The 26,084-nt window shown below is 39.5% G+C and overlaps 1 protein-coding gene and 1 non-coding gene across 11 annotated transcripts in view; one reads left to right on the top strand and one right to left on the bottom strand.

Annotated features, from left to right (window-relative positions):
- ARFIP1 (ARF interacting protein 1) overlaps nt 1-22,757 on the top strand; it is an 89,405-nt gene extending 66,648 nt beyond the window's left edge. For 8 of the 10 annotated variants that reach the window (XM_073341364.2, XM_073341366.2, XM_073341365.2 and 5 more), the window contains 3 exons: nt 5,787-5,944; nt 10,951-11,125; nt 22,204-22,757. In XM_073341364.2, the coding sequence (XP_073197465.2) occupies nt 5,787-5,944; nt 10,951-11,125; nt 22,204-22,359 (489 nt within the window). In that variant the 3' untranslated portion in view covers nt 22,360-22,757. The other 2 variants (XM_073341370.2, XM_073341369.2) reach the window with 2 other exon arrangements.
- On the bottom strand, nt 598-711 carry LOC140911008 (U5 spliceosomal RNA). The gene has a single exon (XR_012158803.1). It is a non-coding gene; the product is annotated as a U5 spliceosomal RNA (small nuclear RNA).
- Nucleotides 22,758-26,084: the final 3,327 nt, after the last annotated feature.

Genomic DNA, 26,084 nt, shown 5'->3' on the forward strand with positions numbered 1-26,084 from the left:
CACTGGATTATGCATGTTGCACAGTAGATACTCTTCAGTGTTTAGGAAGGTAGCTGCTATGTAACAGCATTTGAGACTCTGAAGGAAATCATTGAAATTACAGTAAAGTCATCCAGTAGTTTTTAATGTCTGGCTTTAATTGGAGTTTGAACTTAAAGACTACTAACATACAAGTTTACTCTGTATAGTAAACAATTTTACTACTCATTTGTCACTAACGAAATGTCATTAAAATTGTTCTAGATCATCATTTCCTGTAAAATACAAGCCTGTGGTGTATATGTTTGGGAATAGAGTGGGAGGTCATGCAAAAGAGGTGAGGTAACAATGTGGATTAATCATTTTTTCTTTAGTGGATTAAAATGTTGAGTTCAGTTGTTTCATGGAGCACCATTTTGATCAGGGCCTTGCAACCTGTATAGTATAATTTTACAGTATTTAGACTCTCTGAGCAAGAAAGTTAGAGGTGATCACTTAGAAATATTACATCGAGGGTTGGGATAATTCTTCAGTTCAGAGTTGTATCATATATTATTCAGGCAATATTGCTGTAACTGACTGTACAATTCTACATCTTGTAAGAAGGGGAAGCCAGGTATCATATACAAAAAAAATGAACTGATCTGGGTAGAAAATCATAAATATTCCTCTTCACAGAAATCTTTAGTAAAAGGCAAAAGATCCATACGATCTGAAGAGAAACCGGAGTATGAACAGAACTGGGAGGAGGGAAGCAATCCTACTTCCCATATCTATAGCAGTTCCCTCGGGCCACCCAGCCTTGAATACAGAGTCACAATCTATCTGATGGGTACAGTATCCTCGTACCTGATGGTTCCCAAAAATGTGGTTATTGTAAACTTCACAAATTATCTTCAGGGGCTGTAAAGCTCAGAAATAACTTCACTCTTACCTCCTTCCCCTTTTTCATTATCTCTATATTCCCACCTAATTTCTTTTTGTTAATGTGTACACTGAATAATTTCAGCTGTTTGCTACTTGTCAGACTCCAGACTATCAATTTTTCACAGGGGTAAACTTTATATATGCTTTTTGGCAAATGGAAATTGGTGATTGGCATTTTCAGCAACTGAGAGAAACTATAAATGGTCCTGCTAAAAAGATACAGTAAATGTTATCAATCTATTTACTGTTGATGCAAGAATGGGGCATGCGGTTTGTAATAAACTTAAAATGAACACAGTGCACTGTGCACTGGAGTTGGACATGACTTCTGAAACTTGTACTAATTCTGATGCTGACACAGTACTCTTATTAATGTGTGTTCTTCCCCTCATGGCTTGTAACTGTAGCAACTGAAACAACATTTCTTCAGGTTCCACCAGAGTCTTGTATGAGTCTTGGAATTCTTCTTTGCTTTCAGCCACTCATTTCTTGTTCTGTAGATTGTTGAAGAGGATTCTGTTAATAAAAATCAAATAAAGGTTTCCACTAATGTAACAAAAGTTCTCTTACTTACCCTGGTTTTAATTGAACTTCACTGTAGTGCTGCCTGATTAAGCTGGGGTTCTTTTTATCACTGGACCTACCTGTTTGGAAAACACTTTTTAAGACTTGAGCAAAACAAGTCTAAAAAGCTGGAATGTTAACATTCACAGTTGATAATCGGACATCCACATTTGAGCTGCAAAACAGTTGCTACTTGATGAAAAATCAAAATTTTGACGTGACATTGCTCTAATAAACTGAGTTCCCCCTTTTATAAAATCAGTGGGTGGTAGCTTTCATCTTGAGCTCTCTACTGTGTTTATCCTTTGGATTCAAGGATTTCTCCTATATTTATTCCCTGGTTTCAAGGCCTATTTATTTTGAACAAGGTGTCACACTGGTTATGCTGAGAGAGCTGAATTCCATTTTTAATTATAATCTGTCAGGGTATAAATATGACTATCCTCAATCCAGAGAGGCTTTCCCATTGATGTTTATAGGAGGTACCCACAAAGGACATGGGTAAAATATGGCCCTTGTGTAATAACTAAATTTTTATTTATTCAGTGCTTTATTATATGCGAAACAGAATAATATGACCCCTTTTAGCTTCACTACCATATTTTAGGTTCCTTTTCTTCCCAATCTTTGTCTCTGTTTCTCTCCCTCTTAGCTGTTTCTTTTTGTATTGTTTCCTCTGCATCTTCTTTCCTCTAGGCTTCACTCCCTACTCCCATCCATTAAAATTATCGGATGTGAAACAGTTAATGTTAACGTTTTAAGAGTCCTAATTTGGCGTTAGCGTTTACACTGTAGTATTTACACTATCAGTTGGTTACACTAGGTTCACATCTTTACAACCATGACAGCTAGAAATTTACTTTGGTAAATGAAAGCTCAGGTTATGCAGAATATGAAGATGCCAAATGTAAAACAAAAATACATCAATGAGTCTGGTGTGTGGGAGCCTTGCATTAGAAAAATAATCATTGCAATCTGACTTTGAAATCTTTTGCTATTGATAAATTGGTCCTTACCTTTTATCATACCTAAACTTGATTGCAGTTCTCTTTGGCAATAACTTCCATCTTAATCCTAGAATATCAGGGTTGGAAGGGACCTCAGGAGGTCATCTAGTCCAACCCCCTGCTCAAAGCAGGACCAATCCCCAATTTTTGCCCCAGATCCCTAAATGCCTCCCTCGAGGATTGAACTCACAACCCTGGGTTTAGCAGGCCAATGTTCAAACCACTGAGCTGTTAATCATGCCCCATGAACATTTGTAGCTAATCTGTATTATTCCTTTTTCTCACCACCCATTATGAAGTACATTCTGCTGTCTCAATCACTTAAAACATATTAAAATAAATGTCAGATCATGGTGTTCCAGGATATAATAACCCTTGTTCATTAATTAATACTGTTTATCCCCTGTGAATTTAGTTAACTACTCCTATTTTGCTGGTATAATTCATGATGTTACAGTTGCCTTTAAGGGAGACCCTGAATTTAGACTAATCCTAAATAGTTACAAAATGATGATCTGAAGATTTTTGGCAGTGTTCTTTGAAGTGGTAAAAAGGGTAATTTTTTTTTTCTGGTTAGCCAAGATCCATACTGTCTTCACAATAGAACTGGTATCAAGAATAAGTGCCATCCATTCTGTTGGGACCGAGTCTACGGAAATCGGTGGGGTTTCATGGGAGAAACTTAAACAGTTGCTTGTAAAGGTCTAAAACAGAGGGATAGTTCTGACTCTCTCAGCTTACCAAGACTACAAAAAGGAGGATTCTGGGTGGACTCCAGGTCCAAACAAAGGTCGAAACAACAGACTGGACTTCTACATAGAGTGCTTCTGCCGACGTGCACGGGCTGAAATTGTGGAAAAGCACTATCACTTGCCCCGTAACCTCAGCCATGCAGAACACAATGCCATCCACAGCCTCAGAAACAACTCTGACGACATAATCAAAAAGGCTGACAAAGGAGGTGCTGTCGTCGTCATGAATAGGTTGGAATATGAACAAGAGGCTGCTAGGCAGCTCTCCAACACCACTTTCTACAAGCTATTACCCTCAGATCCCACTGAGGGTTACCAAAAGAAACTACACCATTTGCTCAAGAAACTCCCTGAAAAAGCACAGGAACAGATGCAGACACACCCCTAGAACCCTGACCAGGGGTATTCTATCTGCTACCCAAGATCCATAAACCTGGAAATCCTGGATGCTCCATCATCTCAGGCATTGGCATCCTGGCAGCAGGATTGTCTGGCTATGTAGACTCCTTTCTCAGGCCCTATGCTACCAGCACTCACCGCTATCTTCGAGACACCACTGACTTCCTGAGGAAACTACAGTCCATTGGTGATCTTCCTGAAAACAGCATCCTAGCCACTGTGGGTGTAGAAGCCCTCTACGCCAACGTTCCACACAAAGACTGACTACAAGCCATCAGGAACAGTAGCCCCGATAATGTCACAGCAAACCTGGTGGCTGAACTTTGTGACTTTGTCCTCACCCATAACTATTTCACATTTGGGGACAATGTATACCTTCAAATCAGCGGCACTGCTATGGGTACCCGCATGGCCCCACAGTATGCCAACATTTTTATGGCTGACTTAGAACAACGCTTCCTCAGCTCTCGTCCCCTAATGCCCCTACTCTACTTGCGCTATACTGATGACATCTTCATCATCTGGACCCATGGAAAAGAAGCCCTTGAGGAATTCCACCATGATTTCAACAATTTCTATCCCACCATCAACCTCAGCCTTGACCAGTCCACACAAAAGATCCACTTCCTGGACAATACAGTGCTAATAAGCAGTGATCACATAAACACCACCCTATACCGGAAACCTACTGACCGCTCTGCCTACCAACATGCCTCCAGCTTTCATCCAGACCACACCACACGATCCATTGTCTACAGCCAAGCTCTACGATACAACCACATTTGCTCCAACCCCTCAGACAGAGACAAACCCCTACAAGATCTCTGTCAAGCATTCTTACAACTACAGTACCCACCTGCTGAAGTGAAGAAACAGATTGACAGAGCCAGAAGAGTACCCAGAAGTTACCTACTACAGGACAGGCCCAACAAAGAAAGTAAGAGAACACTGTTGGCCATCACCTTCAGCCCCCAACTAAAACCTCTCCAATGCATCATCAAGGATCTACAACCTATCCTGAAGGACGACCCATCACTCTCACAGATCTTGGGAGACAGGCCAGTCCTTGCTTACAGACAGCTCCCCAACCTGAAGCAAATACTCACCAGCAACCACACACTACACAACAGAACCACTAACCCAGGAACCTATCCTTGCAACAAAGCCCGTTGCCAACTGTGTCCACATATCTATTCAGGGGGCACCATCATAGGACCTAATCACATAAGCCACACTATCAGAGGCTCATTCACCTGCGCATCTACCAATGTGATAGATGCCATCATGTGCCAGCAATGCCCCTCTGCCATGTAGATTGGCCAAACTGGACAGTCTCTACGTAAAAGAAAAAATGGACACAAATCAGACGTGAAGAATTATAACATTCAAACACCAGTCAGAGAACACTTCAGTCTCTTTGGTCACTCAATTGCAGACCTAAAGGTGGCAGTTCTTCAACAAAAAAAACTTCAAAAACAGACTCCAGTGAGAGACTGCTGAATTGGAATTAATTTGCAAACTGGATACAATTAAGTTAAACTTGAATAAAGACTGGGAGTGGATGTGTCATTACACAAAGTAAAACTCAACACCCACCCACCCCCGCCCTGCTGTTCCTCAGACGTTCTTGTCAACTGCTGGAAATGGCCCACCTTGATTATCACTACAAAAGGTTTTTTTTTCTCTCCTCTCCCCGCCCCCCCCAATAGCTCACCTTGTCTGATCACTCTCATTACAGTATGTATGGTAGCACCCATTGTTTCTTGTTCTCTGTGTATATAAATCTCCCCACTGTATTTTCCACTGAATGCATCCGATGACGTGAGCTGTAGCTCACGAAAGCTTATGCTCAAATAAATTTGTTAGTCTCTAAGGTGCCACAAGTCCTCCTTTTCTTTTTGTGGATGCAGACTAACACGGCTGCTACTCTGAAATCAGCTTAATTTGTTGCCTAGAATATTGTAATCACTTATGTCTATTTAAATATACACACACTCAAACAGCAGTGATGAAATTACATACAACATGGTTTATCATATCTGTGATTTCCTAATAAGTGTGTGTGTGTTTATTTTCAGTGTTAATGAGTATCTGCGTAAATGTCATGATTTAATTATAAACCACAGTATTTTTATTTTTTTTTTGTTCTTTGTTATAGGAGGAATTTGGATACAATGCAGAGACTCAGAAACTTCTAGCTAAAAATGGAGAGACCCTTCTCGGTGCTATTAACTTTTTTATTGCCAGTGTGAACACACTGGTGAATAAAACAATTGAAGATACGTTAATGACTGTGAAACAGTATGAAAGTGCCAGGTAGATATTTTGTGTCATCAGTTATTTTCATTTAACATACAGACTTCAGGTTGAGTCCTTGTGTCTGAACTGGTAAACAGTGTTGAAAAGGTTGTAAATATATCACAACTTTCATATTTTAAATCCAGACTACATTCAGTCTTTACACTTATATAATACTTCAAATTGATGTTTGAAATTTAAACTTACAGGAAATTTTCCATTCAAGTTTTCCTTAGTGTTTCCTACAGAGTAAAGATTTTTATTATTTATTTTATTTTCCCCACAAGTAGAATAATAGTAGAAATTCTGGGTGGTTACAATTAGTCATATATGAAGTAATGTTTCTGAATGAGAAATAAAATGTTCTTCCAGTGCCCTCTAGTGTATTCTTTAGATAACTGATTCCCCACCTTGGAGACACTTATCCATAGTAAAGGTATAGCTTGGTGGCAACAAAGCCAGATTTCTCAAACTGCTTCCTGTTAGTGTAGATTAACCTTGAATAGCGGTCCATTCAGTCACTGACCAATCTCTGGAGTCTGCTGACTAAGTGCCAGCTGAATTGATGGGGCTTTATAGTATGGATAACTATCTACTATGAACGGGACTGAGACCAGTAATTCGGTGCCTAGTTTATATGGTGTCATGTACAAACTAAATTAATTTCACGTAAGATGTCTATCAAACAGATATCGGATAGTAACTTTAGATCTCGTCTGAATTGGGCTGGATTCAAACTGACAATCTGGAGGTGACAGGCTTCTAACCTCTTGACTGAATACCTAAAACATTCAGTCCCCTGTCTTTAATCTGTTAACAGTTTACTTTGAATGGAATGCTAAATAAATGACTTCAAAAGATTACACCAGTTATTTTCTTATGCTGTCTATGCATGGGATGAGGTAGTGCAGTTCACAAAAGACTAGCATTAGTGTACTAATGTTCAGTGGTTAGTGTTCATACACTAGAGCAGTGATACTCAGACCTCAGTGGTTCAGGACCCAGCGTCACTCAGAAGAGTGTGTGTGTGTGTGTGTATATATGAGTGTGTGTGTGTGACTGATTAAGTATTATTATTATTATTATTTTATCAATGACAGTTGGTTAATAACATAATAAAAGCTTCCGAACTGGTTAATAATTAAATCACAGTGTTTTAATATGTGCTGCAAAGAGCCACAAGAGACGCATTAAAGAGACAATTGTGGCTCGCAAGCCTTAGTCTGAGTAACACTGTACTAGAGTTTAACCTTCCTTGGGAGCCTGAGCTTGCTTCTATGATAATTTTGCCATTGATTTCAATAGGAGAAGGAGTAAGCCCCAAATACTATATACCTTCATATCGGAAAACAATTTTGAGTCCACTTGTATGAAAAGTTTTTAATTACGTATGCCAAACATTCTTTCTAGCAGGAGAATAAAATAACGTGTTGTGATTTTATTTTCCAGTCAATCTTAATATAAATCAATAGCTCTTCCCATTGCAAAACTTGAATTGTAGAAGTTTATATAGTAATCTTATTTTTAGTAACAGATTTTCTTCACACAGTCAGTCAGTCATGGTAAGAAATATAAATCCGTGATCTCGTAGTGGTATATGCATTCATGTGCAAACAAGGGTGAAGGAATGATTCCTGCTGCTCAGTTTTATTAAATCTCTTGGACTGTTCTGTTCTACCGTATTCTCCTCTGCCTCCCCGTATACTCTTTCACTGCTCCATTGTGAGCAGTGCTACTCATTCACCTTGGAGAGTGGTGCACAAAATTTCACAGCTCTCCAGAAAGATTTCTCTAAAGTCTGCTTTCATTATCTATACAGCCTAAGAACCTCTGCCATGGACTAGGACCCCATTGTACCAGGTGCTGTACGAACACAGAACAAAGACTGTCCCTGCCCTAAGGACCTTACAATTGAAGTATAAGACCAGACAACAGATGGATACACACAGAGATGGAGAGTACAAGAAAACAATAAGACAGTATTGGTCAGCATGATAGGCAGTGGTTTCTGCATAGCAGCAGCCTAGCTGTTACTTTTTTTAATAGGCCTTGTGGTAAAGGAGAGTTTGAAGGAGGATGGCTTTGCAGATGTTTATGGGGCGCTTCTCCAAATGTGAGGGAAGCATGGAAGAAAACATGAATGTGCTTATTTGAAAATGTAAAAAGTGGGCAGTGGGCATGGCCTGATCAGAGGCAGGGTAGGCCTTTCAGTATTGAATGAGTTGATAGGTCATGAAGGGCCTTGAAAATAAGGAGGAGAGAGGGGTAACACTAAGTCTCTACTTTGGATTGTGTATCACTCAAAATTTTGATTATTTTCTTTTTGACTGATTTTTCTCTTCTCCCCCCACCCCAAAAAAAAATATAAAAGAAAAAAGAATCCTCCTGCAGTTGGAGTGCCATCAGTGCCTCTCCGGTGTCCTCAATATACAATTACTCCCTCTCATCCATACAAAATGCATAAGAACAGCCACTAAGATGATTTTACTCGACAGTCATTCTGACAAAATCCTCCTTTTCTCTTGAAATCCCTCCACTGGTACTTGTTTCTATGCAATAACAAGTTTTAAAACTTCTTGTTGCCTTGAAACCCCTGCTTAACTCTGCCCCACCCTACTTATCTGGCCGGCCTTTCTTATCTCACTGTTTCCTGCCCTATGCACTCGGACAGTGATACTGCCTCCATGTCCATTCTTCCCACAAACATTTCCAAGCTGGTCCATTATACCCTGAAGGATTTAAATGAGAACAAGTTCCTTTCTAACATGATGCCTTCAAAAATTAATCAAAATTATCTCTATGCTTCTCCTTGTTGTGCATCGGCATTTTAATAACTATCCAATCTTATTTCCTCCCAGCAGATCTGTTTTTATTACTGGCTTTGTTGTTTCATGTCTTAAACTAAGTTGTAAGATCTTTGGAACAGGGACCATATCATTTTTTTGTAATGTGGATTGGCAAGCACACTTTGGATGATGTAAAATTTTATTTTCACGGTGAAAATGTAAACTTTCCTCTTGGGGCATTTTTACCACCACCAAACTGAAAAGCTAGGCTTGTTGGTGGCAAAATTCTTCCTGGTTCCAGTTCACAGTACTTAACAATTCTGTTTTCTCAAGCAAAATGGAAGTAGGTGACTTTTTTTCTTCCAGAGCGGTTTAAGCTAAACCACACAAAGCCACTCTTAGTGTGGAATAAGTGTACTTGTGGCACCTTAGAGACTAACCAATTTATTTGAGCATGAGCTTTCGTGAGCTACAGCTCACTTCATCGGATGCATCCGATAAATAAATTGGTTAGTCTCTAAGGTGCCACAAGTACTCCTTTTCTTTTTGCGAATACAGACTAACACGGCTGTTACTCTGAAACCTGTGGAATAAGTGTGTGTCCACACAGAGAGTTATTGTGGAATAGCTAATGCACTGTAAATTCACACCCTGGCTTATTTCACAATGTCTTCCCTGTCTAAACGAGTCCTTCAAGTCTACTCCGTTCTTCAGCACCATCCAACTGTAGAAAAGCTTTTCTTACTAAAATAAAACATCATACATACCTTGCTAATTGGAGTCCAGGGAGTTCAGTATGCTGGTGAACGTGACAATGGGAATTGGGAGACCAGAGTTCAGTTTTCAGATCTGGCATTATCTTGCTGCGACACTGGGGGTGATTCATTTAACTTTAATGTGCCTCAGTTTCTCCATCTCTCAGCTGGGAATGAGTCTTTCCTTTTGAGACTGATGGCTGAAAAGTGCATTGCTTATTGAGAGTACTCTTTCCTAATACCTTTTACTAAAAGGTGGAAATAACTTGGACAAATATTTAAGGATCATGAAAACGAGGATAGGCTTGCTGGCTACTCTGATTACATTAATTTGCATAAAACACATGGCAGACCTGTGATTGGTTTATCTAGATTTCTACAGAGACTTTTATAATTGGTATGACCTAATCTGGGAAGACAGGTCAAGGGTGTTTTTAATTTGAGAGTTCAGATTTCTCTTAGATTAGGTTTATAAAGAATGTTTTAGTATAGTAAAGGCACTCTTTCTAGCTCAGTGTTCTTAGAATAAATCGTATCTGAAGACTGGATGGCTCATGGGATTGGTATCAGGACACAGTCTCTTGCCTATAAGTATAACTTAAAATCCATCTTGTGCTGGTTGTGGGTAAGGGTAAAATGAGTTGATTATTTCAGTCCATTCCCTGGAACCCTCATCTCAAAAGAATCTACCTTGGCACTTACTTGAATTTGCAGACAGAGATTAAAGATTTTATGAACAGACCGATTGAATTACCCTGTCATGTCTAGTAGTCCTTCAATGTATGTCTTCACTGCAGATTGTAATGCAAGCTTTTACTCAGGTGTTGCCTCTAACCCTCCTCCCATCCATATACACAACCCTTGCCCCAGAATTTGGTGCTTTCACATAGGCTAGTTGGCTTGTCTGGGGCTGTAGGCTAAAACCCGGATGCTGTTTTCACCTGGGTTGGTAACCTGCCCTTTTTGCAGTGAGGATGCAGACTAAATCATTTAAGTGCTGATAGTCCTCAAGTGCCTTCCCACAATTATCCCTTTGTGCCCAGAAGGACAGACTTTTTTCTGATTCCCTTTTCATACAGCAGTTCAGCTTACTATAGTGCAAAGAACTATGGGATATGTCCCTGAGACCCTATCAACACTTATGGATGAGTGTGGCACCAATGAGGACTCTGGGATGTGGCTTTTCAGTGCGGCTGCTCACACCTGTTCTAGGCTAACTTGCATGTGCAGGTGCCGATCACCCAAGTTAACTCTGCAGTGAAGACATACCCTTATAATGTGGCTGAGTTGTACTGATGAGGGAACATGCCTACCACGTATGGTACACATGCTTTGATGCATAACAAAGCATTGTCATTCTAATACCTTTCATGGGCATTACATGCACTTATATATTTGGTCCAGCTTTCTTTCTAATCTCCTGGTTTTGATGTGCAAGTTTTGAGACATTTTGTGGCTAATTTTAACTTTTTTTTCCTCCTAGGGTTGAATATGATGCCTATCGCACAGACCTAGAAGAACTTAATCTTGGTCCCCGTGATGCAAACACTCTGCCAAAGATTGAACAGTCACAGCAGCTATTCCAAGTGTATAAAGAAAAATATGACAAAATGCGCAATGATGTATCTATCAAATTGAAATTTTTGGAGGAAAATAAGGTAAGCTACCACTTCACTTCCTACACTCTGTAGTGGAGTTGCTTTCTGCTAGATTCTTTCTCCCGAGATCAATATCTGATATAACAGCACATTTTCTTGAAATACAGTCTGCTTCAAAATGTAAAACAAGAAAGAGAAGTAAACTAGATTGGTTTCTTTTTGTGCTATTGGAGCATGCCTTCATGGAGTTAGAGACCTCAAGTTCCTGACTCTAAATTACTGAAGTAAAAGCATATTAGAAAGACTACTTGAACATATGAAAGTATTTCTACTGTACTTTTTCACACTTACCACGTAATAGTGATCAATACATTGATTTACTAATTGTGATCTATGATTAGATTGTGGGCTCAAAATGCAGAGCATTATTACAGTGTTTGGTAATGCCTGCGGGACGGATATGTGTAAAAGACAGCGAGGAAGGGCAGTAAAGAGATCATTTCAAAACTGATTTTCTCCTAATTAAGAATAATAATTTTGGCACCAAGATGTGTGTATTTAATCAATGTTAGATGAGGATTAGACTGAAAAACTGTAGAGATTGTTCTGCATGCCACCTTCAACACAGAAGCAAAGCTGTTCCATCCCTCAACCCAGATCTACGCAAGGGTCTGGTTCTTGGAACAGTTTCCCTTTCTCGTAGATTCTAGATAGGATTGCTTCCCTTCCTGTCTGCCTGCCCCTTTCCCTCACATACTCTCTTTCTGGTCATGCAAGAGTTTTTCTTTTTCAGGAGTGCAGGCGTCACTGTTATTCCCCACCCCACCCCACCCCACCCCTGTTCCTGTGAACTAGAAAAATAAAGGGTTCTCATGCAAACATCTTACTACTTGTTTCTAACCGACACTACTGATCTCTGCATGCCTGGGTTAGGAAGTTAATAACAGTGTCAGGATTAGGATAAAATGAAGATAGGAAAAATCAATGTTGTCAAACTTATTTCCTCTTAGATAGGTATAAAAATAGAACAGTCTTTAAAATCTAAACTGAGGCATATTAATATGTGCCTGGAATGGCTAGAGTCCTTTCCTATGACTGCAGTTACTGCAAATGCCCACAGGGAAGGGAGAGTTAGCAACCTCTATCTCCAACAACGGATGAATATTTTCAGTAGCACACCAGCTCATAGTGGAAAGCCTTGACATTGGTAACATTACCTGTTACTCTGGCACAGGCTGTTTTCTTAAACACACCAAAAAAACCCCTAAAAAAACCAACAACCCTAAAACCCTTGCAGGTCTGACTTTCCAAGAGAAAGTCGTTTGGGCCAGACGTTCAGCTGGTGTAAAACAGCTTAGCTCCACTGACCTCAATATAAGGCCTTGTTTACACTACAAAATTAAGTCGGCCTAAGTTAAGTCAATATACAGTCACTGCAGTAATTACTGTGGTGGTTCCTGTCCACACTGTGCCCCCGTGTTGGTGGTGCATGTCCTCCCCAGGAGCGCTTCCACTGACTTAAACTGTGTGGGGCACAGACAGCTGGAACTCCTCCCGCCTTTGGGCGAGCAGGCAATGTAAGTAATGCAGTATCTGCAGACACTGTGTCTCCCTAACTACATTGACCTAAATGCTATGCCTCTCGCAGAGGTGGAGTTATTAGCTCAATGTAGTGGGCAACTTACATCTGCGGGAGCTGCCTTATGTCAACCTATCTCTGTAGTGTAGCCCAAGCCTAAACCAGACAATACAAGTTAGATTAAGCCCTGAACACAATGGGAAAAGGTAGTAGAGAACAATAAACTAGTGGAGAGAGGAAAAAGGAGAACAAGTCTCAGCACATACACTTACAAAAAACACCAGTTCCCTCTGGTTTCCAGCTCTGGCTCCACTGATTCAGCTCTTCTGAGAATAAGATACTTTACTACACCAGCATCAGCATTAGGACCAGAAGTTCAGATTCCTTCAAGAACATTCATACCGATATAGCTCTGCCATCTGCAAATAAACAGCACACCAAACCCTTAACGGGCCAGATCATCAGCTGTTGAAAATCAGTGTTATCGGAGTTTTTCCTGTTAATATCAGATGAGCACCTAGCCCATTAAGTGTCTGATACATTATTTGCAAATGAAAGAACTATGCTATAGTTTATGTTCTTGAAGCAATCAGATGCTCAGATCCCAACGTTAATGCAGATACTAAACTGTTAGTTCTCAGAAGAGCTGAACTTTCAGTGTATGCTGATCTGGAAACTGGAGATAAATGTTTGTTTCTGCAAACTAGTGCACTGAGATAATTTTCTTTCATTGTTTCCTGTTACGTCTTTGATTAAGGGCTTAATGTAATGGATATAGTTTGGCTTTTTGCTTTTTTTTTTCTCGTTGAAATTATTTAAGTTTTATAGGGGAGCTATTGATGTATGACTTTAAAAACAGCTGAAGGTAGCCCTTGTTAAAATTTTTCCTTTGAACTTTTGCATTTTTATACCCATATCAAATTGCAATTTTCATGGTTGTGTAAATGCAAGTTGCATAAACACACCACACGTGCAGTTTAACAAACACAGCCAATCTAATGTGGAGTTGGAATAATCTTGAGATTTAATTGACCCACAAGAGTCCATTTACTGGCACCTTGTTTTTTTATGAAACGGAATATTGCAGAGACCCCCTAATGAATTCTTCCTTTGGGGAGTCTTGATTAACAGCAGAATTATATTGGCAGTTGCAGCCTGCAGTCCCCAAATCTGTCCCCACAAGCCGCTGATTCCTGCTACTATAGTAAGGGGGACAAATAACTCAATAGGGCTGAGAACTGTGGAGGAAACTGCAAACAGCCTTTGGATTGGAAATAGGGAAGAAGAGAATTGCCTTGTGATACCTTGTAGTTAACCCTGCACTGGAGCCGGGAGACTTGCAATCTGTTAAGGAAGCCCTATTCTGTTCTGCAGTAAAAAGGCCAAAGTAATTTCTGGGCTTGTATGGGTTGGATAGGATTTGGGGTTGGGGGAAGGAGACTCCTTCATTGACTAAATACAACCTCTATACAGGGAATACATCCTTACCTCCTGGACACAAGATCTAGTACCAGAATTTGAGCTCCAGTGCTTCCTACGTAGTAGATATTTTGTTCTTATGATAGTTCGAGTTGTACATTTTTTTTCTTACTAGCATAGTACACAGTTCCTGAGTTCTGTACTGCTGCCATAAAAATAAACATTTATACATAAATAGCTATTTAAACACTAAAACAGCAGCACTGTATTTTAAATTTAACTGAGGTAATCTCTAAAAAAAAAATTTAGTTTTAGAAAATATGTGCTAATAAGGTTTTTTTTTGAAAATTAGTGAAATCTTTCTGTACGTTTTCAACAAATATAAGTGGAATTTGCACATAGATTTAAGGACTAATGGTTTGGCTCAAAATGGACAATTTCCTACATAAATTGTAAAATCTGGCAATCGGTCTTGATTTATCTTGAGCTTTGAGAGAGGTTTGGCTCAAGGCTTTTTATGTTTAAAAAGGGATTTTTAAAAACTGCTCTTGTGTGCTTAGTAGTCTTAGCACTGTTGGGTATTTCTCAACTACATGGCATTGGAAGCTTCAAAATATTTACTCTAGGACTTTTATAGCTACCATTCGAAAATGGAGGCCTCTAGGGTACCTTTCATAATCAAAACAGCCATAATGAGATGTCATTTTAAATACATCTTTAGGCCCATCTCCTAACATCGTCTTTGTTTTCTAAATCTACTATCTCTCTATGGGGTCATTGAAAAGAAGCCAAAACAGGATTACGGCTACTTGCTGTGATAGGAATCCATTTTTCCAGCCTGTAGCTTTGTCTGTATATAATTCCTCGTTTCCTTCATTTTTATGTAACGACTCTTATTTCTTGTTGTGCTTCCTGGGATTTAATGGAAGGTTCCTAAATCACAGAGCATATAAGAATGGTACTCTTCCAATGAATCCATCTTAAATCACCACTCTCCTTTCATGTCAATCTGTGCGGATGGGATTTTTATCAGGAAAAACAAAGGAGCTTCTGCTGCAACTAGTACGTGTCCTGTATGTGATACTGGAAAATGTAATGTTACTAGTATTTCACCGGAATAGAACTTGAGGCTAAAATAGTACTTTGAGCTCGACACAGAATAAATTTGGTAGCCCTGAAGAACAAAGTTTGAAGAAATGTTCTTGAAATCCAGAGAGATTACTGCACTCTAATTCGATTTCCTTTTGATTTAAATGGTAACCTATGTCTTTTAGGTTATTTTCCCATTGTAGTTATGAAAGCTGAGACATCATTAAACCTGTCTTACCAAAGGAACATTTGGGTGTCACTAGAACTCTAACAGATTTTACAACTAGTCAAACTATGACTCAGTCTGTATCTGTCCCAGAGTAAGGCTGTAAGAGAATCTTTGCTACCCCATTGCTTCACTTGTTAGCTCAGGATACCATATAGGAGACTAAGAACAACTGCAGAACTTTCAAATGCTAAGATGATGGAACAGTCTGCATAATACTATTATCAAATAGTTGCAAAGACATGGTTACATGCTGCTTTGGTAAGCCCCTTATTAATTGGAGTATGCCATTTCCTGTCTTCTCTTTATACCACAAGAGAAGTGCCACTCTTTAATTGAAGAAGAGAAGATTAAAATAAAGGGGGATCACTGAAAAAGCGATAGTCCATACTGGCCTAATATTTTGGGTCATTGCCTTGTAAAGAGCCTGCTTGGCATGCATCTTTGGTTTGGAAAGCCTTCATTCATATGCCAGACTTATTGCATGTGAAGAAAATTCTAAAAATACAGTATGAGCAATGTTATCAAATGCAGTAGGAACATTAAGCTGTATTAGTACATCTATAGCTCTAGAATAGACATGAATCAATACATTTCTGACTTAATATAGTTGGTCTTGGTGCTGAAATAAATTATACATTTTTTTAATTCTAGAACTTTTTTTTCTCCTTTTAAGAGCCTTAACTATTCAAAATGCTGAAGTGGTAAAATCTTAACTCAAAGCAGTCTGAAGGAAGCAGTCTTACATTCATATGGGTAAAAACATGTTCACACCTATTACAGAAGCCCTTATAGGGAGGGCACTCAAACAACCAAATGGTGTCTGGCCTTGTCTGTTTAGATTGTAAATTCTTTGGGGCTGTCCCTTATGTGTTTGTAGGGCCTTGAACAGTGTAGCCATGGTATCAGTAGTGCTTCTAGGCAGTAATATGATGACAATAATCGTGCAGTATTGTTACACCATTCAATAGCCATATGATTATAATAAACAATCCTAGTATTTGTGGTTCCAGATTAGATTTAATGGATTTTTTTTAAAAATACATTTTTTCCTTTCTTCCGTGTCTCACCCCCCCCATGCTCACCCCCCCCCCCCATGCTCACCCCTCCTCCCCTGTATCACTACTGGGCAGAATTAGAGTTGTTTTGGTGGCCTGCCCTTAACATATTTGGATTTTTTCTAAGTTTAAACTTAATTCTGAATGTCTTAGATTTTTAACATTTGGTTTGGGGATAATGACCTTATTGTAATGTATTTTACCCAGAGTTTATTCATATGAATTCTCAACTTAATGCCATTTTAACTTAGTTTTTTTGTCTTGGAATTTGCTTGTTTTTTAATTAAAAAGTTTGAACACGTACACTAAACTAGAAATGCAAAGAGAATGCTACCATATGATAGTTCTATAAAGTAGAAGATATATAGTATCAGCCTTAAACTTTATTTAACTTTTAGGAGCTGCATCACTGGTATGCTCTAGCTGCTTTAGCCACTCCAGAGCAGCACAAATCATCCAGATTATACTGGCCAGTTGAGATGGATTTTGTAGCTGCTTTGCAGTGATAGAGCACTGCAAAGGAGGCAGTGTACACCCAAGTTTTCCTCCTCATCCATCATGTTCCCCAGCACATGCATGCCCAACAGTACATGCACACCAGATTTGTCCTTCAAGTTGCGTAAATCTAGTGCAAAGGGTAGCTTTTATTTTAAATAAATATTTAGAATTAATGGTCACTTTTTGCCATTATCCTAACTAAATGTTTATCTGTTAGCACAGACAGAAAAATAAAATATTCTCCTTCAGAGAAACTCAAATTGTCATCTTTCAAAATAGTTGCCATCTCCCGATTGTTTCAAATGAGTGATGCCAAGCTGCCCTCAAGGACGATGGTAGTGCCCAATGCTTTCAAAGGCAGTGAGAAACAATGTGAGGATCAGGTGAGTGGAAGCGGTGGCCATTGTTGCTAAGGGCAGCCTGCATCTTCAGTCCCACTGAAAACAATGAGAGATGGTGGCCATTTTGGTAACAGCTGCCTGTGGCCTCTGTCGCACTAGAAGCCATAGAAGATGGCTGCCATTTTGAAATAGGTTCTTTGTGGCATTCTGAAGAACGTGATTTATCAGCCTCTGCTGAAGGTGAAACTTTCAATTATGAAAAAGAGCAGCAAAAAATGACCGTTAATCCTAATTTTTTCCAGATATACCTTATATACAAGATTTCAGTGAGGTTTTTGTTGTTTGGGAGGTGTGAAAAAGAAAAGAGATGGCTCATTATTAAAATCATTAGAAGCAAAAAGACTGACCCAATGTGATAAATTTCTGAAAGGACCAATTCTTAATTTACCACTGGATCGATCGGTCTTCAGCTGTCATTAAGACTGTGCTGATTGCAACACGTCCGCCATTCCTCTCGCACTGTTGCCTTTCTTCTCCACGTTCGTCCAAAACGTTTAACAATGTCATCTTCCCATCTTCTTGGAGGCCAACCAGGATCGCATCTTATCCTTTTCTTCTCCTCCATCAGATGGTTTAACATTTCCTCCCTCACCAGCGACCTACAATTGTAAGTACACACAGCGAGGGTTGTCCTTTTCCATGTTGATCTAGCACCTGACATTTTTAGCAACCTCTCGTTGCTCAATTTCCGCTCCACCACCTAAAACCCATTTGCTTGTGTTGTTTTAGCTGTTAACTTCAAGCCATCCCACTGGCTAGGCAGGCAGGCAGGCATGCGTACCTCCTCAAGCTTAGTTAGCCTTCAGCCTCTAAGGAGAAGGAAAAGCGCTCTTTCCTCTGAGAAAGCAATCCCCTTCCCTGGATTGGATAGTCAGACACCTTTGTAGCATGGTTAGACCTACCAGGGCATACGCTCTGCTACCATAGCTGTCAGACGGCCAGGGTCACCGCTGCGCCATGGTGAGGCTCTGAGGTAGGATTTTGCAGCGGATTATTAATTTAAATTCCTAAATTTATGGATTTATGTGTAGATATTTGGAATAAGTGCTGTAGTTTGGGGGGAGGGTGGTATGATGCATTTTTGATACATAAAATGAGGTGTGAATCCCTGCTACAAGTGTAAAACTCAGCCTTAACTTTGGAGTCATGACTGTTGCCTCTATAACATCCTTATTTTGATGCCATGAGGCAGTACTTCTGCAGCCCACAATGGGAAGCCAGAGCTTTCCAGTAGGTTCTGGTAGTTCATAGAACCTGGGGTACTTCATCCTAGGAGAGTGACTCTGTATAGACAGCACCCTCAAAGCACTGTAACTTACTGGTAAAGTAGCCTTTCTTTATTCTCCTGTTTAACAGAGTGCCCCTGACCCTTTTAACAAACGCCGTCCTTTCCCCCTCGCCCTTCACGTAACTCACTGTCATCTGATAGTGCAGATTCAGAAATGGAAGCGTGTCCACCTTTGTGATTAGAAACTGTCAAATTAAACTGATATTGGTCAGTTTGAAGTGGTCAGTGGAGGGGAACCTGCATTTTAAGACTGTATAGATGTGGTCATTTTTCACTTGCATCAAGCATTTCCAATACAATACACAGGAAAATCAAGAGAACATACTAGGAATTAAAACAAAACAGTGTGGCCCTGAAACTAATTTCTGTTACTCTGGATTTATCCAGGTCTAACTTCATAGAATGTATTTGACATCAGTATAATTTAGAAAGAATCTGTAGTAGAACTTTATAAAGATACTTAAATTCAGTAAACATGGTTGCCTGTTTTTTAAACAAGGATAATGTACAGATTTGTGCCACTGAACGATTTTTGGAATTTCATAACATTTATGAAAAGATTGAGAGATCTTCCACTTACTAATTAATTTAAGTACTTGGATTTATAGCCCAGATGACTCTCTTTATTTTCTAATCTTGGTTCCATAAGCTCCTTACAAATTATCTAAACAAACCATGGTACAGAACACATGGTAAACAGAAACCCATCCAGCCCAAATACTCAGCCCAGGCAATATCAAACAAGTCTAAGTAGGTGGACAATATTGAAGGAGACTAGATGATGGTCAGAGGGGAATCTCAATGGAGAGGTTAGAGTTGGAATAGTGTATAGTGAAGACCAGACAGAGTAAGTGAGTGGAAGAGTTGATCCAGGATTTTAGCTCAGATGACATTAAGACAGTGAGGCAAGCAGATCATCACTGAAGTCATGTTGGTGAAGGAATTGTGACACAAGGAAGAGGAAAATGAAGTCGAATCAGATGAAAGTGACTGGGAAGAAGTAGACCATAGTTAGATGGAGTGTTTAATAGAGGAGTGAGATAAAGAACTGGGGCATTGGAAGTGACAAAATGGGAGACTCACCCTTTTTGGTTTGTCTCATCTCTTGCAAAGACAGACTTGGTGTTGCAGACTTTCACTGGGCAATTCTCCCTTTTGGTATACTTTTAAAATATTAGGTTAGGAGTGTGGGTCTGCACAAGATGCCTATGATCCCACACCTGCTTCAGACTTTTGCATAGAAGTGTCTTCAGTTGCTGATAAGCAAACGAATGGGCTTAAGGACAAACATTCATTTGTTCCTGAATTTCTTCACTTCTGTGAGGTAAAAGCAAGCTGTCCTATTGAGATGAGATTTTCATTTGTCTGTTGCATTTTGTCTGGAATCATGTAGCCAATGATTGAAAACAAGGATCTCAAGTATTTTAAACTTGTATCAATATAACCTTGTTGCACAATATAACAAACAATCCTGGTTCAATTATATGATACAGCGGGAGGTTATATAGGGAACAATCCTGCACTGGCAGGGAGCTGGGCTGGATTACCTAACAGCACTCTGATGGAAAAAGACCTATGATTCAAATGAAGCAGAATACATCAGAAAAGTGACTTTTTGTTTCCTCAAGGTCACATAAATAAGATAGTTTCAGAGTAGCAGCCGTGTTAGTCTGTATTCGCAAAAAGAAAAGGAGTACTTGTGGCACCTTAGAGACTAACCAGTTTATTTGAGCATAAGCTTTCAAGCTGTAGCTCACAAAAGCTTATGCTCAAATAAACTGGTTAGTCTCTAAGGTGCCACAAGTACTCCTTTTCTTTATGCAAAAACAAGATAGGCACTTTAAAAATGAGTTGCTATGTATATTATCTCTGAGGGGACAAATGTCACTGGCGAGTGGATTTGGTCCACCAGCATTTATAAATTGCACACAGATTTGACATCTTTAATGAATTGTTAGCCTATCTATGCAAGTATTTAGTTTGATTATCATTATGCTACTTAGTGGATTGCTTGCTGGCACAGTGACTAGTCACATCCTACCTAGTGAGTAGATGGACTACCTAGTGTTTCAAAAGCAAGATGACAGGTCCTGGGCAAAATGCGTATATTATGGGGTGAACATTTATTGGGAGAAGAAATAGTTGTAATATATGCTTTTGTGATGATAACTGAGACCAGCAGTGTCCATTCAGAAAGGGCTGCTCACTACACTACATGACAAATTAAGGGCCTGACTATACTAATCTGTCATGTTAGGCTGTAACCCTATTCCCTAGAAATGTTTTGTGAACATATTCCTGTTCGCATTGTATATGTTAGACACTCTTATCCATACACTGGTGGTGTTAGATGTAATATGTATGGGTCTTAAGTGACCTAGGGGGAGATTTTCAAAGGCACACATGACAGTTAAGTTCCTGACTGCTGTGTGCCTTTGAAAATCTCCCCCTTAGTGTCAGCTCAGTCATTGAGGAACAACAGGGCCTCTTAAATTACAAGTGAAGCTGAATTTGGTCTTTGCCTATTCCCTAGTATATCACAGATTCAGCAATCAGTTCAGTGCTATTGCCATTTTTGTTTTTAGAGGAGCCCCAAACTAGAGTAGCATGATTGTTGCATGTCAGAATTTAGTTGCATTGGTAGGATGTGTGAGGAATCTTGCTTTTGCTAGGCCTAGCTGTAACAGGTTGTAGTCCGATTGTCACAAGCACTAAACCCATGTCTTCATGATTTATTTTGAGAAAAATTGGTAGCTCTCGGGAACTAATAAAGCTTATATATATTCTCACTTGCCAAATCTTTTATCATTTATTGCAAAAAGTGTTGCAGTGTGGGTTGAATTTCTTATAATACCTAAATGAGAGAGAGTATTTCAGACATCAACAAATATAGTTGCCTCCTAATAGGAGAGAATGTAAGCCTCTTGCTAATGTTAAAGACTTTATAAGCATATCTGTATGCTGCTTTCTGCATGAAAATAAAGTAAGAGGTAAATACAAGAACGTGTTCAGACATATTTAGAATAAATGGCTGCAGAGTGTAAACTTACATTTTACAGCGCTCTAACTTGCTGGCTTAGGGGTCTGAAAAATCACCCCCTTGAGCGCAGCAAATCTGAGTGCTTTAAAGCGCTAGTGTAGACAGGCTCCAAACGCTGGAAGCCGCGCTCCCAGCATTTGGGGCTAATCCCCTCGTGGAGGTGGATTACCAGGAGCGCTGGGAGAGCGCTCTCGCACTTCAAAGTGCTGCCACAGGAGCGTTCCCGCCACAGCGCTTTGAAGTTTCCAGTGTAGTCATGCCCTTAAACAAATACTCTCTCTTATATTACCTTAGTTTTCATTTCAATCTTGAAGTGGGGAATTGAATTGTTTTGAATTAATAGACCCTAATGACCCTCAGATAGTATCACAAAAGGTTGGATTTTTGTATAAAATGTTAAATGTGTATTGAATAACTCTTCTCCGTTAGTTTAGAGTACGAATTTTTGAATTCGTACATCCAATAAATCTCTTATGTCTAAAGCCTCAAGTGTCAATCAAGTGCCTCTTCATCTTTAACTCCCTCTGTCCTTGTCCACAGGTTAAAGTATTGCACAATCAGCTTGTTCTGTTCCACAATGCCGTTGCCGCATACTTCTCTGGGAATCAGAAGCAGCTTGAACAGACACTTAAACAGTTCCACATCAAATTGAAAACTCCTGGAGTAGATGCTCCATCCTGGCTTGAAGAACAGTGATCAAACCAGAAAAGAAGAGCATTGTTTAACCTAGAATCTGTACATCTGATAAAAATTAAGAGGTTGGGGTAGAAGGACTGTTGCAGTGATTCTTGCACAAACAGCTTTAATTTTTCCCCTTTTGTAATACTGTAATTGAATATGGTGGCAGGGTCGTGGCTTTCAGGTGCCCAAGCATAATTTCTGTCATTTCAGATTTTCAGTACTCCTTTTGTATGTGAGGGTTGATGGCTATTTCTGTAGTTAAACAAAAAATATAGATTTGCACTGTTGTGGTTTCTGGTCATTGTGGTGGCTAGTCAAAATATTTCCAAAGGGAGGTTTACATGATTTGTACCAACATCTGATATTTTATATATGAATATATTAAACATCTTTAATGAATCATTTTCATGTAATTGTGTTTTAAAAAGGAGAGTAAAAAGAATATTTTTCAGAGTAATAATATAAGGCCTTCATGCAGTACCTGCACAGAGGCAACAGCTGTAATAGACGGCTGATTGACTCACGAAATTGCAGCAAATACCTTTTTAGAAGGTAGGTCTTTATCTATCCATTGTATATTTAAAAACAAAAACTCTAAAGAAGCGAGAATCACTGTCAGTCTGAGGCTTCTAAGCACACATTTTAGCTTTGCACCAAGTGGCTAGCTAGGTGAATCCAACCACTTACCATACTAATTCCATTTTTAAATGTTACTTTCTGCATGAAACAAATACCATACTAGCCTTAAATCACAGATATGTGCCTTTTCATAAGATACTTTTCAACCAGTGTACATAATCCACAAGAGAGCCCTTTCTGTCTCTGTTCCCAACAAAGGAAAGAATACTACATAATGCTATATTTCTTTCTACACTTTAGAATAAGATAAAACTTTGGTTAACATTGATGGATTGTGATCCTTATTTGAGAGAAAAATAGGGCCAGTATGATTAACTGCAGAGCATACTTCAGCACCAGGGATAATGTGGCTGATATTTGTAGGTTTCATTTCTCCATCAGTAGTGTAATCCTTATTAAATGTAACTATATATGTTAATTTTATCATAGGCATTTTAAAGTCAGTATATGTGAGCGTTCTCATTTGCACATGTTCCATTGCTTTATGTTCTATTAAGTAAAATGAAGTACTTAAGGACTATTATTTACAACTTATGTGGACGGTATGATTTATGTACTATATGTTCGTGTCTTTCAGCTGATGTTTCTTAAAAGTTTGTTTTCAGTGCTTAACACAATAATGTAACTATAAATCAAACATATTTACGTCATTCCTCATTAGATTCATAGTCTGGCAGAGCCGTGTTTATTTTTGTATTCTGTCAGATTTTCTCTTGTAATCATTCCTTTTACATTTCCCCAGAATGTACCTCCATTGTGAATTTTTTATTCATATTAAAGGTGTTTGCTGCAGTACCTTTTTCTCTGTCGATAACTACAGATAGAATTCTGCTGTAATTCTCTGCAGCAAAAGCTCAGAGAACCACCAGGTGAACCCTTCCGTTTCAGTAAATGAACACTGGGAGTATGGTAACGGTTTTATAACCTGCCACAGGGCGAGTTGACATTATATGCAAGTTAAAACCCAGTGCAAAAAAAAAATCTACTTGTGAATAAATGTCAGTGATTTTATGCTGAAGCCACTTAAAAATGTGAGTGATAGCAGTGATACTATTATTAAGCATGAATGCACATCACTGCTGTTGTCGTGGATTCCTTGTTCATAATTACTGTTTTGCACGGCTTCAGTCGTGCCAGAATACTCTGCAACGCCATCCTAGTACTTTTGAATGACATTCCAGTACTTCTGGTACTATCACTTATCCATGATAGTACTGGAAGTGTATTCCAGTGCTTCCTTCTTTTTGGGACTGGAGCACTTTTGCTATAAAGTCCACGACCTCTAACAGCATTGGATTTGTGTGTGAGTGTGACTGTGCAGGAGAAGTGTCTTTTGCAAATAGCCATGTGACTGCACAGGAGACTCATTGAGGGCAGAGAGAGAGCAGAGACATGAAGGTTGTAGACTCCTACGCTGGTACTTGAATGCCAGCTATGAGGGCAGTAAAGGAAAAATAATTCTTCTAAAATACACCTCTCAGTATATCTCCCTCACCTGAATTGGATTTTTAAGGCTGAAACTTGTACTGCATCAGCATAACCCTGGCCTGGGAGGAAATAACTGGGCAGAAATGGTGAGTGCAAACTCTGTTTAAATTCCTGTTCTTTATCTTGCCTCCGAAGGCAAGACCATTAACTGCTAGTATTGCTGTTAGTTGTGCTTGGATATTGAATTGCTAGATAAGACATTCCAAATATTACATCAGTATTAATTTTACTTTCTTCCTGCACTCCCTTAACTCATTCTATGTATTACTCATGGAATGTTTGGTTTCAGAGTAACAGCCATGTTAATCTGTCTTTGCAAAAAGAAAAGGAGTACTTGTGGCACCTTAGAGACTAACCAATTTATTTGAGCATGAGCTTTCGTGAGCTACAGCTCACTTCATCGGATGCATACCATGGAAACTGCAGAAGACATTATATACACACAGACCATGAAACAATACCTCCTCCCACCCCACTGTCCTGCTGGTAATAGCTTATCTAAAGTGATCATCAAGTTGGGCCATTTCCAGCACAAATCCAGGTTTTCTCACCCTCCGCCCGCCCCCCCCCCCCCAAACTCACTCTCCTGCTGGTAATAGCCCATCCAAAGTGACCACTCTCTTCACAATGTGTATGATAATCAAGGTGGGCCATTTCCTACTCATGGAATGGGTCACGAAGCTGATGTGTTTTGTATTCAAAACTAATATTTACAGCCCAACTAATTCTAATTCTTCTGATAAGAGAGTTTCCTATAGGTGTATCTTGCTGATTGTTTTCTTAATACTTGCATTTGGCATTCCATACTCTTATTTATCCAGGCGTTCAGATACTAGAGTTATAGGAGCTAATAAGTACCTATATAGATGCTTTCAGAGTAGCAGCCGTGTTAGTCTGTATTCGCAAAAAGAACAGGAGTACTTGTGGCACCTTAGAGACTAACCAATTTATTTGAGCATAAGCTTTCGTGAGCTACACTGCTCAAATAAATTGGTTAGTCTCTAAGGTGCCACTAGTACTCCTTATATAGATGCTGTACACCTCTGTGGCTATGTCTACACTACAAAATTGTCAACCTAATTTATGTCAGCATACAGTCACCACAGTTATTAAATTGTGCACAACCTCACCAGGAGTGCTTGTATTGATTGTATTGTCTGTCAGTGTGGGGCATTGTGGGACAGCTCCTGAAAGCCAGTAATAGCTGACATGAGCAATTCCATGTCTAAGGTGGCACTGCATGTCCAAGGTGGCACTAATTACATTGACCGTGACTCTGCTGCTTGGGGAGATGGTGTCACTGAATTGGCGTACAGAGGCACTTATATCCCCTGGAGCCAAATTTAAGCAAAGACTCCTCCACAGCTAGTTTGATGCAAGGTGGCTTAAGTTGATTTAACTGTGTAACGTAGACCAGGCCTAAGGGCATGGCTACACTTGCAGATGTAGAGGACTTTGAGTTAAACCCACACTTGGAGAGCGCAGTAGGGAAGGTGCTGCAGTCTGTCCACACTGACAGCTGCAAGCGCACTGGCGTGCCCCTGCAGCAGCATTGGAAGCGGTGCATTATGGGCAGCTATCCCACAGAGCACCTCTTCCACAAGCCACAGCAC

Source organism: Lepidochelys kempii, chromosome 4 (genome assembly GCF_965140285.1).
Source record: "Lepidochelys kempii isolate rLepKem1 chromosome 4, rLepKem1.hap1, whole genome shotgun sequence".
NCBI classification, from domain to species: domain Eukaryota; kingdom Metazoa; phylum Chordata; order Testudines; family Cheloniidae; genus Lepidochelys; species Lepidochelys kempii.